This window comes from Protopterus annectens, chromosome 3.part1 (assembly GCF_019279795.1).
Source record: "Protopterus annectens isolate FY-2018-M chromosome 3.part1, PAN1.0, whole genome shotgun sequence".
NCBI classification, from domain to species: Eukaryota; Metazoa; Chordata; order Ceratodontiformes; family Protopteridae; genus Protopterus; species Protopterus annectens.
Genome location: NC_056732.1, coordinates 1,784,899,084 through 1,784,920,658, shown reverse-complemented (window position 1 = coordinate 1,784,920,658; position 21,575 = coordinate 1,784,899,084). Strand labels below are relative to the sequence as shown.

General features: G+C 37.7%; 1 protein-coding gene across 1 annotated transcript in view; it reads left to right on the top strand.

Annotated features, from left to right (window-relative positions):
• LOC122797868 (zinc-binding protein A33-like) overlaps positions 1–21,575 on the top strand; it is a 69,420-nt gene that overhangs the window by 21,668 nt on the left and 26,177 nt on the right. The window contains exon 2 of the mRNA XM_044066390.1: positions 6,282–6,377. Coding sequence (XP_043922325.1) covers positions 6,282–6,377 — 96 coding nt within the window. The remainder of the gene's footprint in view (positions 1–6,281; positions 6,378–21,575) is intronic.

The window sequence follows — 21,575 nt, the reverse complement described above, 5'->3', positions numbered from 1 at the left end:
CAAAGGGTTCCACCTTTGTCCCTCAATGACAGGGGTGACAGGTGCTGATTGCGGTTTCTTGTCTGGGGATAAAGATAAACTCTTGGCTAGGTTTTTAAGGGCACTGAGCCATTAGCCTAGTAACCTACTATGATCCTATGATCCCATGTTGATGATTGGGCTGTTACAAGCAAGTTCATTCCTAGCCTTGCATATCTTGCCTTCGTGGAAGTGGGGAGGGGTGAACCTTGCGGGTGATATTTTGGCAAAGGTGCACATGGTCTTTAGAATTACTTGCCTTGTAGTTGTTATGATTGTATGAATCATGAATGAATGAGGGAATAACAACCAACCAACAAACCTGCTATTCAGACTGAACAGCTATATTAAGTTAATAACCAGTATCATTCTTTACAAAGGTATACAGAAATGTCTTCAAACAACCTTAACTGACAGGTCTGATACAGAGTTATCAGATTTATAAGCTTGTATTGTCAATGTCTTGTTATCATTTTCCATAAAAAAAATGTTTGTCTTTGGGCATCCATCCTAGATCTGAGTGTTTGGCCTGTCTCTTTTACATAAACTGGACATGGAAATTTCCTTTATTTCATCTGATAAACCACGTTATTAGAAGTACCGGTAAAGGAACCCAGTACTGTAAAACATGTGTTCTTTGAGGCAATTACATTGTTAACAGTACAAATCATCTGGCAAGTTTTTTTTTCCATCTTGGGTGGTTGCAGGGTTTTGTACTATTTTGGACTATTATTTTCTTGTCTGCCTGTTGCTCACTGGAAGGATCATTAGATCTGGTAGTTTAAATGGCAGTATTAAGGGTGCCTGAAAAATGTCATCCTCACCAAATACTGGCTGAAGATCCCTTATGATTTTGTAGAGTTTTTTTAAAGTTTTGAATGATAACTTGTCACTAGTGCAACTCTGTTAAGGGGGGGGGGTATTCCTGTCTTTTCACTGAAACAATTGTTCCCTGAGTAGCCATATTGCTTCACTTACTACAGTGTTAAACTCCCAACAGAGTGACCCTGAGCAAACAAGGCTTCCTTCAGTTGTGCTGAGTCCCTTTCTGACTCACTAAAACAAATACTCTGATATCAAAATGCTTACCTCTAAATAAATTGGCTTCTTTGTATGAGTAGGATGATTATTGCTTATGAACAGATATACTGATAGAGGACATATCTGCATGTGTTGTCTGTCAGTTGTTTCCATGTGTAAGCGTGTCTGTAATGCCCATTGTCCACTAGTAATCTGTTTTCTGTTCCCTCCCTGCCTTGCTTCATACTTTCTGGTGTCTTACACCAGTGCCACCATCTGTCATTGTGTCTACCATCGTTTCCTTTCATTATTTACAGTAACACTGATATTTTTTCAGACTGGGGCTGGTGTGCAACCTAAGGGCATGCTGGGAAGTCTCACCAGTAAATGTTTCTGTAAGGGAAGTATTTTTTAAAGTTATGACCTAGCCTCTTGTCCATCCTCCTCCTCTACACCCATTCTGGAATTGTCCAAGGACTACTCTCCTCTTCCTAGACCAAGCCTCCCCTTAGAGAGTGCCAAGATGAATCTCCCTCCCTCCAGGACAGGCATGCCCATCCCTCCTTAGCCAAGCCACTAATCAAACCTGGGTTGCTTGGGCCATAGTTAGGACAGTCTCCCTCTGTGCCATGGCACTGGCAACATTTGCATAGTAAGCTTAGTATCCAAGAAGGTTGCAGTGGAAGCTGACTATGACAAGAAGTGTTTAATAGATTTTTGGATTCTGTTGAGTCCCTGAGTACTCCAAGAAGGGTTTAATTGATTGGTAGATTCTGTTGAGTTTGTGGTGGAATTCTTTGAAGGAATCAGTGCTGTGTATCCAAACTATGATTATGTCATCCATTAATCATAAATGTGAGTATTCTGTGTACCTGTGCAGTGTTGTAGAAATTCCCTGCCTAGGTTTGCCATGAAGAGATTTGCATGTTGTGGTACCACTCTGATATCCATTTCCATGCCTGTAATTTGAATATAATATTTTCCATGAATGTTAAAGTTATTATGCATCACACCAAGTTGTGTAAGTTACCCACTGTATCAGGAGCAATGCTATCCTTGTGGGAGATGTTAGTGTACAGTGATGCTGGTAACCATTTGAAATGTTGGGGCCTGCTAGAGTGAGTCCTAAAACACAGAGACTGAATGGCTGAAAATTTGGACTTGTATATATGAAGTCCATGATGCCATTTCTTAGAATATTCCTTTTCTCCAAGGTATGGCAATCTCAGAGTTGGTGTATATATATATATATATATATATATATATATATATATATATATTTATATATAAGTTTGAGAAATACTGGGGAGCTTGTCTACCTGCAAAAAGAAGTTTTAAGAAGAGCAATTTTCAAGATTTCTCTCTTCTCCAATGTTTCAGTCTTTTTTTCAGCTTTTTTGTACTTGGCATTTTGATTGTTGATATTACGGTAGGGAGCGCTGATGCTACATCCATGGGGCTAAAACACTGTTAGGTGGTAACTTGACAAAATGCAAACAAAACAAGTGATGCTTTGAATAAAGAGATATTTTTCACTCACTAGTGGTTTGAGAATTTTCTCTATGAACCCAGAAATTGTTTCTGCCAGAGTTTCTGGATTATGGATATTTGGTAGCATATAACAAAAACTCCTTGCTTAAGTTAACTAAGAATGAGGTCAGTTTATTTGTCCTGAATGTGATCTGGGAAGCATTTAATAAGGTCCCTTGGTTCTCTTTTATACTGCTCAGCTTGATCATCAGTCAGTTGTCTGTAGTAGGTGTGATCTGGGAAGTGGTTAATAAGGTCCCTTGGTTCTCTTGTATACTGCTCAGCTTGATCATCAGTCAGGTGTCTGCTGTAGTTGTGATCTTGGAAGTGGTTAATAATGTCCCTTGGTTCTCACGTATACTGTTCAGCTGGATCATGAGTAAGCTGTGTGTAGCAGGTGTGATCTGGGAAGTGGTTAATAAAGTCCCTTGGTTCTCTTGTATACTGCTCAGCTTGATCATCAGTCAAGTGTCTGCTGTAGGTGTGATCTTGGAAGTGGTTAATAATGTCCCTTGGTTCTCTTGTATACTGTTCATCTGAGTCATCAGTCAGTTGTCTGTAGTAGGTGTAATCTGGGAAGTGGTTAATAAGGTCCCTTGGTTCTCATTTATACTGTTCAGTTGGATCATCAGTCAGTTGTCTGCAGTAGGTGTGATCTGAAAGTTGTCTGCTAACTTGAGTGACCCAGTCATCACAGTTTAGGGTGACTATTTTAGGCCCTTAGTCTGCTTCTTTTATGGTGATGATGTGGTCAGACCACCAGATGTCTGTTACCATTCATACAGAGGGAGAAATGTTGTAACAAGTCTGTTATTGCACTGTCAGGATTTAATGATTCACATTTTGATGAAAACAGTCAGTACTGCATTCTAGGTTTGTGTTTCATCCACTCAAGAGGATTAAAGGTCAGGATTTTAAACTGCAATGTCAACACATTGTTTTTATTCTGTCTCTCTCAAACTCTTTCAGTTAGTTAAACCACACTAACTGCACACAACATCCATATATTCTAAACTAATATTTTGTTCTCTTGGTGGTCCCTGCCTTTTCATAACATATCACTATGGCATGGACATTACTGCAGTTACATTTTCCTTTAACCAAAACATCAATTTTACAATGACTGCATATTAAGAGAGATTAACAAATTATAAATTATTACTTGTTTTCCTTCCCTTGATTTAACTAAATTTCCTGGACATCTCTATCGTAATTTGTGTTCCCATTAAATGCTAGAGCAACTGGCTTGAGTTGTTTTCTTCCCTGCTTAATAAACAATGATTCTACTATAACATGCAGGGAGAAGCTTTTGTTTTATGGCAGGCATACTAAAGTTTCAGGCTCTCTCACACACACACACACACACACACACACACACACACACACACACACACACACACACACACACACTGTCACATGACCTAAGTGTCTTTCTCTGAGGCAGACTCGTAACTAGGGTGGACTGAAGGAGCAGCTGCCCTTGGCACAAGCTGTATGTGGGCAAAATTGTAGGTCAATGGGGTGGTGAGTGCAGTACCAGCCTTGACTTTTGAACCACAGGGATGTCACAGCTTCATGAATGATGGCTAATACTGCATTCATGGTTATGGCTGTAGGTCAGTTTATGGTAGCAGCTGTAGCAAGGTGCTTGCTACACTTGTTGCAAACTGCTTGCCACTGTTACAAAAACAGAAGAACATTAATTTTTTCCTATTGTTCTTTTTTTTTTTATTTGAAGGGGTAACAGTTTGGGGAACTGCTCATAGCATCAGACAACCTAGCTGTCCTGTTCTCTAATATATACTTACTGATAAAATGGAAGCCATACCTGATATCTCAGTTTTGTGCTATAACTACAAATAATTTTTCATTAAATGCCACCTTGCTGTGATTAACGTATTTTAATTCAGGGCTGTAATAAATGTGGGGGTGAAGGGGAGGCTGTCATGGGCACAAGTGACAGTCAGTGAAAAAGTCACAGGAGGTACTGTGACTTCATTAAGAGATAGCAGTACTGCTTTCATGATTTAGCCAGGAGGTCATTATGTTAGTAATTAGTAACTGTAGCATGGAAGGTGGTACTGTGACATCATAAACAGGTGCCAGTACTGCTTTCAAACATTAGTCAGGAGGTCATTATGTTAGTAATTAGTAATTAGTAACTGTAGCATGAAAGGTGGTTCTGTGACATCATAAACAGGTGCCAGTACTGCTTTCACACTTTAGCCAGGAGGTCATTATGTTAGTAATTAGTAACTGTAGCATGGAAGGTGGTACTGTGACATCATAAACAGGTGCCAGTACTGCTTTCACACTTTAGTCAGGAGGTCATTTTGTTAGTAATTAGTAACTGTAACATGGAAGGTGGTACTGTGACATCATAAACCGGTGCCAGTATTGCTTTCACGCTTTAGTCAGAAGGTCATTATGTTAGGAATTGGTAACTGTAGCATGGAAGGTGGTACTGTGACATCATAAACCGGTGCCAGTACTGCTTTCATGCTTTAGCCTGGAGGTCATTATGTTAGTAATTAGTAGCTGAAGCACGGAAGGTGGTACTGTGACATCATAAACAGATGCCAGTACTGCTTTCACACTTTAATCAGGAGGCCATTACGTTCGTAATTAGTAACTGTAGCATGGAAGGTGGTACTGTGACTTCATAAACAGGTGCCAGTACTGCTTTCACACTTTAATCAGGAGGCCATTATGTTAGTAATTAGTAACTGTAGCATGGAAGGTGGTACTGTGACATCATAAACAGGTGCCAGTACTGCTTTCACACTTTAGTCAGGAGGTCATTATGTTAGTAATTAGTAATTGTAGCATGGAAGGTGGTACTGTGACATCATAAACAGGTGCCAGTACTGCTTTCACACTTTAGTCAGGAGGTCATTATGTTAGTAATTAGTAACTGTAGCATGGAAGGTGGTACTGTGACATCATAAACAGGTGCCAGTACTGCTTTCACACTTTAGTCAGGAGGTCATTATGTTAGTAATTAGTAACTGTAGCATGGAAGGTGGTACTGTGACAACATAAACAGGTGCCAGTACTGCTTTCACACTTTAGTCAGGAGGTCATTATGTTAGTAATTAGTAACTGTAGCATGGAAGGTGGTACTGTGACATCATAAACAGGTGCCAGTACTGCTTTCACACTTTAGTCAGGAGGTCATTATGTTAGTAACTGTAGCATGGACAGTGGTACTGTGACATCATAAACAGGTGCCAGTACTGCTTTCACACTTCAGTCAGGAAGTCATTATGTTAGTAATTAGTAATTGTGGCATGGAAGGTGGTACTGTGACATCATAAACAGGTGCCAGTACTGCTTTCACACTTTAGTCAGGAGGTCATTATGTTAGGAATTAGTAACTGTAGCATGGAAGGTGGTACTGTGACATAATAAACTGGTGCCAGTACTGGTTTCATGCTTTAGCCAGGAGGTCATTATGTTAGTAATTAGTAACTGAAGCATGGAAAGTGGTTACAGATTTTCTGGAGTCCTCACTGGGTAGACAATTTTTGCTTTTTGGGTTGTAAGGGTGCCAGTCTGAGGAGATGCCCAGTCTGCCAGACCTAGCAATGACTCTCGTTTATTATTGCACATCATTAAAAACTGTCTTGTGTTAGATCATATAAACTGAAAGTTTTAATATGTAAACTTTTGCATTATATATTTACTATCTTAATACTATTTAATATATCCAGGACAAGCTGAAAAATACTGTATCTTCACTAGAAGTGAAAATGAAACATCTCAAAGAGTATCAAAGCAAGCAGGAACAGAACATCTCTGGTATCAAGGTGAGAGAATCATCTTTTTTATGGTTGCTTTGTAAAAACTGTATCAGGGGAAATCAGATGAGAATGAATGACTAAGACTACACAGGAAACAGATGAAGGGCTGCTAGCTATGCAAGCAGATCTCTACAAGTGAAACTCTTCATAGCTCGAGGTTACATTAAAATGACCTTACTTTAGATTTCTGTGTATATGTATATAATGGTCATTACTTTCTCAGGTGCTGATTTCTAATGCTGTAGTTACAGCGAAGCCCAAGTGCCAAGCCAGGTACATGCTGACCTGCATGAGATTAGTTTATTTTTTATTTATCTTTTGTTAACCAGGTTAGTCCCACCAGGCTAGTGGCCTCTTTTTAAGGGAGTCCTAAGGTAGTATTTATACCACTAATGAAATTTCACCAGGGCATCAATACAATTCCCCTACTCATCTTTCTTGTGAGTGGGATCTATTTTGCAGAAGCACTTCCTGTTTCCATTCCAGGTACAGAGGCAGCCTGGAGAAACAGGAAGGCAAATAAAGAAAGAATGAAATAATGGAGTAGTCAGAGAACTGGAGGAGAAAGCAAATATCAATACCAGAGAATGTGTGCAGAATTCTGAGGAGATGTTTCAAAAAAAATCTGATGGAGATGAGCCAGCAAATGATGGATGAATAATTACAACCCATCAGTTAGGAGGGTTGTGGGATGATTTACTTAAAGAAATGGTAATGCAGAGAGAGTGAGCCACAAATGAAGGAGGTGTTTTCTGGGCAAGTATTATGGAGAAAATACAAAAGGGGGATGCAAAGACAATCCTAAAGAATGCTGGTGAGATGGAAAAGAAAACATATGCAGAGAAAGTAAAAGAAGGAAAAAGGCAGTAGCAGAAAAGAAGGCAGAAGAAAATAAAAAACGGGAATACATGCTAAGGATTCAATGTAAAGATGAGAAACAATGTACAGGTATGAAGTGTGGGAAAATGTAATAGCTCCTTTTGGTGGAAAACCACATGAGGTAAGAGCATTTATTTTTATTAACAAAGATACATTTTGTGATATTATATTTGAGACTGTTTTTCCAATGGAAAATTGGAAGGAGAGATTTCAGAAGGACACTTGAAGACCTGACTGTAAAGAAGTACTGGACACTGCAAATGTTTATGACAAAATGGGGTTTATGGACTGGTGATAGGATTGTAATGGTGTGTTAAAAATAGAATGAGAAAAAAAAATAATATATATATATATATATATATATATATATATATATATATATATATATATATATATGGTTCCCTTTATAATCTTGGAATACTGAAATCTCGAATTTCAGTATCTTGAGACCATAAAGGCGAATTATTTAAAATAGCAAAAGTGCATAATTGTGAATTTGAATATCTCAAATTCGCGGTTATGGCTTTACGAGCTGTGGTTTGTTTGGATGGTGACCAGTGTTGTGTGTGAATTTAGGTGGAATTTAAGGTAAGTAAGTGTTTTGTAAGGGTTTTGGGTGGGAGTTTGAGTGTATGTGAGTGTGTTTGTAAGTTATACGTGTGAGTTAGGGTAGGCAGGTGAAAGTATGAGTGTGTAAGTGTTGGATGTCTTGGTGTTTGCATATGTGTGTGTGTGTGTGTGTGTGTGTGTGTGTGTGTGTGTGTGTGTGTGTGTGTGTGTATATACAAGGGACTGTAGAATGTCTGGGTGTCAGTTTGCTTTCTTTTTTTGTTTGTGTGATCTCAGAGTTAGTATATATAAGTAGGGGGTGTGGGGGGCTTGCCCCCCTGCTTATTTGTAGTGTACATTTGTGGATGTGTGGTGTTAGGTTTTTGTGTGGATTTTTGTACTGTATTGTGTGTATTGTGCATGTGTGGTGTGGTGTCTACTATGTGTTCGGGATTTTGTATTTCGCGGTTTTGGGTTGTCGGTGTTTTGTGGATTCGCCTTTATAGTTTTGAGATACTGAAATTCAAGATTTCAGTATTTCAAGACTATAAAGGAACCATATATATATATATATATATATATATATATATATATATATATATATATATATATATATATATATATATATATATATATATATATAGATCAAGGACGTTTGCTCAACTGAGCAAACGTCCAAATCCATAAAACCCGAACACACTTTAACGAAAGCACTTTTATCGAAAAAGCACTTTCATTAAAGCATGTGACAAAAAAACCCCACTACATTTACATTTTAGCAGGGGGGTTTCGCCCCCCTGCACTCCCCATGTGGGGGATTGTGCCCCCCACACCCCCCTACTTTAATATTCTCCCTCCGAGACCACACTACAGTGGAGAAAAGGGAAATTTACCTTACTCGCACTGTAGTACAGCCTCAGCAACAGTCATACTTACGCGAAAGTGCTTCTTTGGTGAAAAGCACTTTCACATAAGTATGCCCGGCCATTTGGATTTTAGTCGTTTACTCAGTCGAGCAAACGTCCTAGATATATATATATATATATATATATATATATATATATATATATATATATATATATATATATATATATATATATATATATATATATATATATATATATATATATATATATATATATACATATATATATATATATATATATATACATATATATATATATATATGTATATATACACACATGGGTTACCTTTACATCATCGAACATTCAAATGTTCGACACTGATATGATCAAGACCATATCATTGAACATTTAAATGTTCGTCAATGTAAAAGTAAATAAAAAACCCTAATCCAAAAAAAGTAAACTGTTTATAGCAGGGTGACAAGCTGTGCCCCCCACACCCCCCTACTTAAATATTCCAACTCCAAGACCGCAGTACGTTGCAGTAATGGGAAATATTCCCATTTTGCGCTGCACGGAGGTCTGGATTCCATTATTTCCCATTACCAGATATAATGCGATCTCAGAGATGGCATATTTAGGTAACGGGGTGACCGGAATACACGGGGATCACTAGACAACCTCAGTTGTCTAGTATCTATCCCCAATTTTAAACCTTCAGATTGTCGAACATTTAAATGTTCGATGATATGGTCTTCCCCATATCATTGTCGATCATTTGAACGTTCGATAATCTGAGGGTAACCCATATATATGTATATATGTATATATATATATATATATATATATATATATATATATATATTTATATATATATATATATTTATTTATATATATATATATATATATATATATATATATATATATATATATACTAAGCATGATAAATGTGGAGGGGAATACAGGTGTTGTAAAATATTGGGGACAACCCAAAACATCACAGAAAAACTAAGAACCAGGAAAACACATAAAATGAAAGTCCAGAACCAGGAAAAAAACCCTCCATGAAACTCCAATTACACAAACTTGGTTTATTTAGTGCTTTCATCAGAATGTAACGAATGGCTTCTTCAGAATAACATAAAAAATACATTACATTTAAATACCATTTTTAAAAAATGCACATGACTTACACGACCAATAAAAATACTAGTTCATTAATGATTAGTATCAGGGTTACAAATAAAGGTACATGATAAATAAACAAACTAAAACCACAAATATCATGAAGATCACAAGAATCACAATAATCAAAACATAATTCAATAATATTGTCCCCAGAACAACTTGTACAATAAAAATTGGAAACTGTTAAATAACATAGGAATGCAGCTTTAAATAGCTGCCTATATTGAAGCAGTCATTAAGACCAGGAAATACCTGGGTGTTTAATCTCACTTCCCATAGCTCTTTATATTCAAGCAAATCTGCCCATGGCCCACCACATGGATCTTTTTTTACCCGTTCAACCACCAAAAATTTAAAATTGTGGGTAAGAAATGTTTCCACATGCTTGTTGGTATTTAGGTTTCTGATGTCCCTAATGTGCTCATAACTTCTTTCTTTTAGCCTCCTTTTTGTTTTCCCAATATAAAAACCACTGCACTTCATGCACAAAGCAGCATAGACCACCCTGTATGAATTACATGTAAATCTACCATTCGGTCTAATGGTGGTAATAATTCATCTTTACTTTATCAGTATTAAGAATAAAATTGCACAGTGTGCAAAAAATACACTTTACTAATCATTAAAAAAGCTCATTACCTCTGATCGACAAAACTATTTCTCCATACTCCAAAATAGTAATAAAACAAACCCTCAGAAATTCTGGAAAGGAATCTATACCCTCATCTCTCCTGGCAAAACAGTCAACCCTAATCCTGACCCCTCTGCTCCTGACATAGACTTGGCTACACAATTCAACTCTTTTTTCATAACATCTATCTCCAAACTAACATCTTCATTCTCCAACACCACTCCATCCTCCACTTCTCCCACACTCTCTTCTACTAACACTCTTCCCTCCACTTCCATCTCATCTCCTACTCCCTCTACCTTACCACCACCCTCTAATACCCTATCTCCCCTTCCCTCACCTCTCTCACTCAAACCCATTCCTACATCTACTATAAAAAATCTTCTCCAGAAACTTAAGCCATGCTCCAATGCCCCAGACAATATTCCCTCATAATTCCTCAAAATAGCTGCAGAAGCCATTGCATACCCCATTAGCATACTCATCAACCGCTCTATCCAAGAAAGCACAGTACCCCAAATTTGGAAAAAAAGCTTTCATTATACCTCTACATAAAGGTGGCAATTACAACAATATTACAAACTTCCGCCCCATAGCTATCTTGTCCCCCATCTCTAAACTCCTAGAAAACTGTATCCATCTACAGCTCCTACCTTACCTCCTAGATAATCATCTGCTTACTCCAACTCAGCATGGTTTTAGACCCGGCCATAGCACTATGTCTGCCCTCCTCTCCTTCCTAGAAATGGTTAATAAAGCCCAGGACTCTGGTCATATTGTCTCTACCCTCTTACTTGATCTCTCAAAGGCCTTTGACACTATCTCTCACAAACTACTTCTTACTAAACTGTCTCAGCTTAATTTATCTCCTTCCTTGCTGAACTGGTTCTCTAGTTATTTATTCGATAGATATCAAGCAGTAAAATGGAAAAAGGCCACCTCCTCATTCCTTAATACCACAACTGGAGTTCCCCAAGGATCAGTACTGGGTCCTCTCCTATTTAATATATTCATAAATGACTTCCACAATTCTATCCCATTCTCTAATATCATCCAATATGCAGATGATTCAACTATCATTTGTTCTGCCACATCCATCCCAGTACTACAAAAGCTTACCCAAGATGCATTCTCCATCACTGAACTATGGATGAAAGAAAATCACCTTGCACTTAATTCCTCTAAAACCAAACTAATGGTATTTACCCCCTCTAAACACATCTCTATCAACACTAATTCCCTTTTAATCACTAATCACAATAACACATCCTTGGAATTGGTGTCAGAAGCTAAGTTACTTGGGGTTCAAATTGATAGTCATCTCAAATTCAACTCCCACATTCAACTAAACATAAAAAACCCATCAAAAACTAGGTATGCTCTACCGACACAATCGCTACCTTACCTCCTCCACTAAAATCAGTTTCTCTACCTCTTTCCTCATCCCCTCTCTTCTCTATGGTGCCCCATTCCTAACTAATAGCCAATCTTCCCTTAAAACACAACTTTCCTCTTGCTATAACAAAATTGCTAAATTTGCTACTAGCCATAAGAATTCTACCCACCACTGTTCTTCACTTCATAAACTAAAATGGCTAGAATTACCCAGTCAACTCACCTATTCTCAACTTACTCTTGCTCACAAGCTCATTTGCAAACCCAGTCTCTGTCCGTCCCTTTCCTCAGCCTTCAAATTGCACCTGCCCAGCAAAACACTTAGATCTAATAACCAAAAATCTAATTGAATTGTACAAGCCTAATCGTCCTCCAGGGAAAAATCTCCTGTCCTTCAGTCTAGCACGTCTCTGGAACTCCCTACCTCCTGCCATTCGCACCACCTTTAACCACCTGACATTCAAAAAATATCTTCACTCTCATTTACTGTCCCAGTGGGAATGCCCCTGCACCCTCCCTATCCCAGCGGGAATTCTCCTGCACCCTCCCTATCCCAGTGGGAATGCCCCTGCACCCTCCCTATCCCAGTGGGAATGCTCCTGCACCTTCCCTATCCCAGTGGGAATGCTCCTGCACCCTCCCTATCCCAGTGGGAATGCTCCTGCACCCTCCCTATCCCAGCGGGAATGCTCCTGCACCCTCCCTATCCCAGTGGGAATGCTCCTGCACCCTCCCTATCCCAGTGGGAATGCTCCTGCACCCTCCCTATCCCAGTGGGAATGCTCCTGCACCCTCCCTAGAACTGCTTCTCAGTTCACATTGGAATCACTTACTTTATCAAGTCCGTATCTTCTGTAATATGTATCACCAGTTTGCTTCTACCAGAAATTGTATGTTCTAATGGTATAATTGTAAATAATTGTTGTAAATATTGTAATTCTAAAACCTTTTGTAACCCTGTATATGGAGCTTTTCTCCCCAGTACTCCATTGAAAATGGGTTCATCTTGGCCCAATGGACTATCCTGGTGAACCAACTGCAAATAAATAAATAAATAAATTATTGAAATAGTATTTTTATTGGTTGAGTAAGTTGTGTGCACTTTTTAAAAATGGTATTTCAATTTTTTTATGGTATTCTGAAGAAGTCATTCATTACATTCTGATGAAAGCGCTAAATAAACCAAGTTTGTGTAATTAGAGTTTCATGGAGGAAAAGAAGGACATTTGATAAGCACCTATTCTATTCTTCTCTATTTTTTACGATATCCTAATAAGCCAAGGATATCTTTTGACTGGCATACAAAAGTTGGGAACAAGGTGGTATTGGGTTTCCCAATATTGAGTTATACTCTAAGTCTGTCATTATTAAAACAATGACTCAGTGGCTAGACTCTTCATATGGTTTGTGTTAGAAATCAGTACACGAAAGAATCTTAATAGCTAATAATAAATCTGCTGTAAAATCTTACACAAGAATTGGGAATTAATAAATTCTATTGGATTCTAAAAGATTTCTGTTTGAATGATATATATAAGTTTATCTCCATTCCTTTTATTAATCATATTTGTTTAAATTTCAAGAGATTTATGAATTCTAATTATGTGGTTAAAGAACTATTATGTTTTTATTATTTCCTATAGTGTATACAAATGGATGCTTGTTAGATCTTAAAAATAATAATTTAATCTTTTGGCATCAATTTCTTAATGGCAGTGAAGTTCATTCAGTTGATTATCTTTTACCAAGACACAGCCTAGAGAAAAATAGTTGGTTAAATAAATATATTTGTAAGGAATATATTTGTGATAAAACAAAAGTATCATTAGATCATCAATCTAAACCTATTCCAAAAATTCTAGGTTTTTCCAATATTAATAGCAATTTTGCTAAACCATCAAAAAGCTCGATTGGTCATTTCAAGCTTGTCCTCTTTAAGAAAGGAAGTCAACATCAAGATGAGGAAGCTGTGATAGTGATTCCCAATTCTGAACCCTCTGAGGCGACTACATCAAAAGAGTTTGGCATGAGTTTTGTGACCACCTTTAATGCCAATAGCCATGTCCTCAGCTCCATTTTTAATAAGGATTGGACATTGTTATATGAATATGGAAATACATGATAAAATCCAGGAGATCACTCCATTAGTATATCGGAGGGGCCAGAACCTGAAAGCTTTTTTGGAACAGAAAAAGCAGGTTCACTAAGAGGAAGGACTGGTATGATGAAATGTGGAGCCTGCTCATATTGTAAGTTCATTTATGAGGGGTCAGCCTTTCAGGTAAAGGATGATACATACCATATTAGTTGTATTTTTAACTGTGAATATAAACAAGTTGTCTATTTAGCACAGTGTTAGAAGAGTCCCTGTTTTTATGTTGGGAAAACTGAGGGCAAACTTAAAGACTGTATCTATGAACATGAATATAGTATTAAAAACTGAATTTATTTAACTCCTTAGCTAAACATGTGAATATGAATGAGTATCATTTTTTTAAATATTTGGTCATTGATCATGTCCCAGTAAAGGTGAGGGGAGGGCCTTGGGAACTTTATTTTCAAGGAGGAAAAAAATGTTTGACCATCGTCGGGGGATTTGCCCTTCTCCCCACTGTAGTGCGATCTTGGAGTTGGTATATTTAGTTGGGGGGTGAGGGGTGAAGACCCCCATTTTGTAGGGTTTCAAAGTTTGTTTTGTTTTTGTTTGGGTAAATGATTTTTCCCCTGGGAAAAAATTCACTGAAGTGGCCATTCGAAGATTAGTGTTTTTGCTGTTTATTGGTCAGCTATGACGTGTTTTATGAACACATTTTTCGATAAGATAATATAGACCTGAGAAATCATTCCTATGTAAAATCATGGGAAAATCTAACAGATGCAAAAATTAAAGCCATAACAATAAGAAGCAAATGGTATAATCAGAAAGTTTATTTTGTGGAGACTGGTAATAGATAAATTACCTATAAAAGGAAATATGCCATATAAAAAGTAAGGTGATAGGATATGTTTACATTGTCAATAAGAAGAAATTAAGGAAGATGTTTTTTTGAAATGTAAAGAGTAAAAACGTATGGGGAAAATATGTAAAGATTTTTTCAAAGGTATAAAAGAAGTGGATAAAATAAACATGGATATGATAAAATATGTATATTATAAGACCAGCCATAAAGAATATGTTAATAGAATAGAAAACAAGTTATTTTATGTCATGGGATTATATGGAATGAATGAATAAATGAAATTACGTTTAATGGTAAATGGAGTTTTAACAACAACATTAAGTAAAATCAGATTGCGGGTATGGAAAAATGAGTAGAGGTCTAATAGGGATGGAAATTTTGTTTGATTATAAAGGAAATTGTGAATAAGTATATATATATTTGTATATCTATATATCTGTACATTTGTAAATATTTGTAACTATGTAAATGTATATAAATAAAGGAACTTTACTCTTTTCTATAGGTGCCATGGGATCTTTTACATCCATCTGACTACCACCAACTGAAACAGATGGGACCTTGGTTTAATATCTCATCTGAAATCCTTGTATGTTTCCTTTTTTTTCTGTCTTCTCTTGCATGTTGACCATTTCACCCATCTCTACTGATTCTACCCATCTGTAGGGAAAAAGTGACAGTGACACAAATGTAACACTGGCAGACATCACAGGATTTATTTATTTATATATTTATTTGTTTCTGATGCTGGCATTAAAACCACCTCATTCCATTGCATTACCACAGTTCACTATCTTGTTAATATCATGGAAGGCTAATGTATTTGTATATGTGCATATAGCTACATCGACCTTAGAAAAATATCAAAATCACACTTAAGTCTGATCAACAAATATAAGTGGTACACAGACAGTGGACAATTGATGCAATCTAATGCCTACCATTTAACATGTGACAAAAATACTGTCCTAAACTGTCTATAATCTTCCCTCCTGTTTTCCAACTGTCCTATATACAGATTGTTTGTAAATAAATAAATATGCAGTTTGACTTTAAATATGTACATTTATATCTTGGTTCTCATAAATTTATACATTTGTATATAGCCACATGAAAAAAAGGAGGCGCATAATAATAACATAGAAAATCTAGCATCAAATATCAAAGTTCGCACAATGCAAGACTTCCAAAAACTTTTTGGTTTATTTCCAGTGCCACAAAGTTGTAAGACTTTCATTTTAATAATCATTCAAAGTGACTTGTGAATGCTATTGTCATGCTATGTAACCAGTTAACACTTTGTAATTTGTCTTAAAAATACAATCTAACAAAACGATGTTAAGTAGTTTCCACGACTTGATTATAAGTACAGCCTGGGCCATGGCTGAAAAGGGTCTTAGGACTAGTCAACATACCTGGTTAATAAAGCTAAACTGAATAAATATCATATTACTTCTTTGTAAAGCAGTTCTATACTATTCCAATAAAAAAGCTCTACACATCTGTTCTGCTCAACTATATTGTATTATCTGACATTTGTATATGGGCTAGAAAGTTGCAGAATATTTACTTATCTATATTCCCTTGTCTGAGTAACTTCCACTAGGCCAATGGCCTCTAGTCAGCAGTGACCTGAGGTGGTATTCCTGCAAACTGGGGGAAGTTTGTCCAAAATAATGGGGAATTCTCTATTCTCCTTTCAGTAAATGCAGGGGGATAATTTACATCCAGCTGAACTAGTACCATCTTAGGAGGTAAACAGGACCATGGTTTAATGACTTACCCAAGGGGCAGAATAGTCCGTACTGAGGTACCTCCCGTTATGCTGATTTGTACTGTTAGAATTAGAAAAGAATCCATGCCTTTCCCAATGGGCAGCATGCTTAGTACTGGGGTACCTCTGTTTATGATGAATTCTGGTGTTAGTATTAGAAAATAATCCATGTCTTAACAAATGGGCAGTATATGCAGTAATGAGGTACCTCCCTTTATCTTGAATTGTAGTGTAAGTACTAGAAAAGAATGCATGTCTTACCCAACAGGCAGCATACTCAGTACTGAGGTACCTCCCTTTATGCTGAATTATAGTGTTAGTATTAGAAAATAATCCACGTCTTACCCAATGGGTTTCATACTCTGTACTGAGGTCCCTCGCTTTATGCTGAATTGTAGTGTTAGTATTAGAAAATAATCCATGTCTTACCCAATGGGCAGCATACTCAGTACAGAGGTCCCTCCCCTTATGCTGAATTGTAGTGTTAGTATTAGAAAATAATCCATGTCTCACCCAATGGGCAGGATACTCAGTACTGAGATACCTCCCTTTATGCTGCATTGCAATGTTAGTATTAGAAAATAATTCATAGCCTTCAGATCTTCCAGCATTAAAGTTGAGTATGCTACTTTTTCAGTCACTGAGAATACCCCAAAATGAATGTAAGTACATCACAAGCAGCTGACCTGCATGCCAGACTAAGCTGGGCCTTGCTTCCCCTTCCAAGAAGCATTTAGATGGTGAAGAATACAGCACATACTCAGTGCTTGAAAAGCCAAGCATTTCCCCAGCCCATACCTCTCAACTGTACAGATTTTCACAGACTGCCCAGATTTTTGCCTCATATTTTTGGTCAGTTTTTAAAAGAATTGTTTTCTGGCAAAGTAGCAGCAAATCATTAAAGATTAAAGTTAAAAAATAATGACAGACATTCGAGTTTCAGACTCGATACCATTCAGAAAATCCATGCTAATGTAAAACCTGTTATTCTATTAACTTTCTAAGTTTGTAAGAACAATATTTAAAAATTGCCCCTATTTTTTGCCTTTGTCCCACTTTTATTTATGGCTTTGTCCAGATTTCTTGCTGTAAGAGGTTGAGAGGAATGCCCCAGGCCATGATGTCTGCTGTGGCACTTGGCTTCATGCATGTGTCTGGCCACCTACCTGTCCCTGGATAACTGATCTGAAGTCAGCTGCTCCCTTGTACAGTCCATGGCTGGATTCAGTCTTACCAGTATTGTCTGCTAATCCCTTATCAGTTGTTTTGCTTCTTTGTACCATGGAACCAGCATTGTTCCTGGAAACAAACTTTGCTCTGTGACTCTGGCCCCACTACGTTCAGGCTCACTTTGTTCCCCTTCTCTCCATCTCCCATCCCCACCACAACTGCATTTAATACAGTCTCCTCAAATCACAATAATACCCAGCCTCATAACACCACATTCCACTTATACAACAAATCAGAATACAAAATCCCAGCCACCACACCTATTTATATCACAGTTACACTCCTTTCTACACCATACCTCTCGAATTCACCTTAGCTCCACCTACATTATACTCAGTATCTACCCTGGTATGACTTTTCACTAATCTTAGACATTCCTTTCTACTACTCACCCCCCTTGTTTCCCTAGAATCACTTACCAATTACTCCACATACTTCTCTACCATCTGTATAACATCAACACACAGCCCATTGTCCAATTCTCTGCTACTTTCACACTATGTGCTAAATTTCTACTTCTATTACCACCATTAATATTTACAACCTACTTAACTTCAAACCACCACCATCCATACTTATACTCCATAAACCTCGCTTTACAACACTCACCCTACCATGAAATACCGCTGTTATTCATTTTCTCATTGTTTCTTCCTTAATCCACACTTCACCTGTACTATTTGTCAAACACAAACTGTTTGTCTTTTCGGCCTTTCCCGGTTAAGGATTGCCACAGCGGAACTCTGGTCCGCTAATGATTGGCAGTAGATTTTTTTATGGTGCCGAGTTGCCAGCCTGACGCCCAACCTTCAGCGAAGGCACGCCCATCCACGTATATCTTTCAGAGGCCAGTCGACCACGGGGAGAACATGCAGACTCCACACAGAAGTCACTCCAGCCATGAATCAAACAGGAGAACCTCTTGCTGTGAGGCAACAACGCTACCACTGTACCACCACGGCACCCATTTGACAAACACAAACTACGCCTTTAAAACCCCAATCTAACCAAAGTAGGTCCCAAAGACAAAATGAAAGACAAATGTTTCCCCAGCCTTCATTATATTTTTATAAACATAGCCAGCTAAGCAGTGAAGTTCACCCCAAACCTGGTTCTCCATGTCCATCCCAAAACTCTTCCAGTATAACAAAACCCCATCATTCTATAACATCCTCATTGCAGATCTTCCACATAACCCTTAGAAGCATCTGCAACAAACTCCCATAAGTCCACGCCTTGCTAGCTCATTCCTCACTTGACATACTCATTGTCACTGAGGCTTGGCTAAAACAACAACCAGACAATGACATCTTACCTCTCAGGATATAACATTATTAGGTTAGAGAGGAAGCACAAAATAACTGTTAGAATAGCAATTGTCTATAAAAACAGCCTTCCTTGCTCCACCCCTTTAATAAAGCTGAAATCCTAAACTCTCTATTCAAACTAAACTGACAGAAGATGATCTGTGTAACACTGATGGGCATTACCATTTCAGAGCTCAGCAAATATGTATTGACTGGGTCACCAATAAAGCAGATATATGCCATTTAATCTTTAGGGTCTCAACCAAATTTTCTAATTTCCCACCTGATACAACAAAAACAACAATACAAAATCAGCCATTGACTGAATCCTCATCTCATCCCCTAACAATGTAATGTAATTTGGGCCTCTCCTAGACACTCTAAATGACTGCCTTCAGCTGTCATGGTCAGAAATCACACCAATATCCAAAAGCAACCATATTACAATGAAGTCTGAAATTTTAGCACACTTTGACAGCAACAATCTTATTTGCAACTTAAAACAATACAATTAGAACATATTAAAGCACCTTCCTTCCCATGACGCTGTGTTTGAATTCAACAGAATTTTTCGAAACATCTTAAATGAGCTTACCCCACTCAGAAAAAAAGAGTAAAATCTAATCCTGCCCCTGGCTATCCCAGAGTACAAAACAACTAATGAAACAGAGGAACAAGGCTTGGAAGTTCTGCACTCAAAATAAAACCCTCCCAAACCTCAGGTACCATGCTAAATAAAACATATTTGTCAAAAAGATTCTATGCTAACCTGCCAAATACCTTCTGTGTTTAAATCAATTAACTACTTAAATAATGTTGGACCACACAACCTATACCATCTCTAGCTACTCATGGTGATAACAACAGTACTGGCCACCTTTTCAACACCCAGTTCATGCAGTCTGTCTCCTCAGAGTAAATGTTCAGGGGTACTTTTCTTTATCAGTTCTAGTAATGGTTTCACTATTTCAGCAAAGTTGGAAATCTTTTATTGACAGTAACCTTGTCAGTCCCAGAAAAGCTTGCAGCTGTTTCACTGTGGTAAGGATACACAGCAATGTGTGAGGGCAAAGTTTGTCTTGAACCTTCTGAAATAAGATATCCCAAGTACTGAACCTCTGATTTCCATAACTGCAATTTATCCTTATTAACCTTGAATCCTAATTCTGCTAGCTTGATCAGTAGGAAGATAGTATCTTGTAGTCATAATGGGATTTTGGAAGCTAAAAGTAAATCATCTATGTATTGAATTAGACTAGATCCATTAGAGTAGATTCACATGGAAGTTCAGTCTGGTCAAGCTTCTCCTTCATTTCCCTTGAAAAAAGGACAAGTGTTTCAACATACCCTTGTGGTAATCTAGTCCAAGTGTACTGTTACCTTGTGAAAAGGATAGGTGTTGCAACATGTCCTTGTGGTAATCTAGTCCAAGTGTACTGTTACCCTGTGAAAAGGATGGGTGTTTCAACATATCCGTGTGGTAATCTAGTCCAAGTGTGCTGTTACCCTGTGAAAAGGATGGGTGTTTCAACATATCCTTGTGGTAATCTAGTCCAAGTGTACTGTTACCCTGTGAAAAGGATAGGTGTTTCAACATATCCTTGTGATAATCTAGTCCAAGTGTACTGTTACCCTGTGAAAAGGATAGGTGTTGCAACATTTCCTTGTGGTAATCTAGTCCAAGTGTACTGTTACCCTGTGAAAAGGATAGATGTTTCAACATATCCTTGTGGTAATCTAGTCCAAGTGTACTGTTACCCTGTGAAAAGGATAGGTGTTTCAACATATCCTTGTGATAATCTAGTCCAAGTGTACTGTTACCCTGTGAAAAGGATAGGTGTTTCAACATATCCTTGTGGTAATCTAGTCCACGTGTACTGTTACCCTGTGAAAAGGATAGGTGTTTCAACATACCCTTGTGGTAATCTAGTCCAAGTGTACTGTTACCTTGTGAAAAGGATAGGTGTTGCAACATGTCCTTGTGGTAATCTAGTCCACGTGTACTGTTACCCTGTGAAAAGGATAGGTGTTTCAACATACCCTTGTGGTAATCTAGTCCAAGTGTACTGTTACCCTGTGAAAAGGATAGGTGTTTCAACATATCCTTGTGATAATCTAGTCCAAGTGTACTGTTACCCTGTGAAAAGGATAGGTGTTTCAACATATCCTTGTGGTAATCTAGTCCAAGTGTACTGTTACCCTGTGAAAAGGATAGGTGTTTCAACATATCCTTGTGGTAATCTAGTCCAAGTGTACTGTTACCCTGTGAAAAGGATAGGTGTTTCAACATATCCTTGTGGTAATCTAGTCCAAGTGTACTGTTACCCTGTGAAAAGGATAGGTGTTTCAACATACCCTTGTGGTAATCTAGTCCAAGTGTACTGTTACCCTGTGAAAAGGATAGGTGTTTCAAACCAATTGTCCC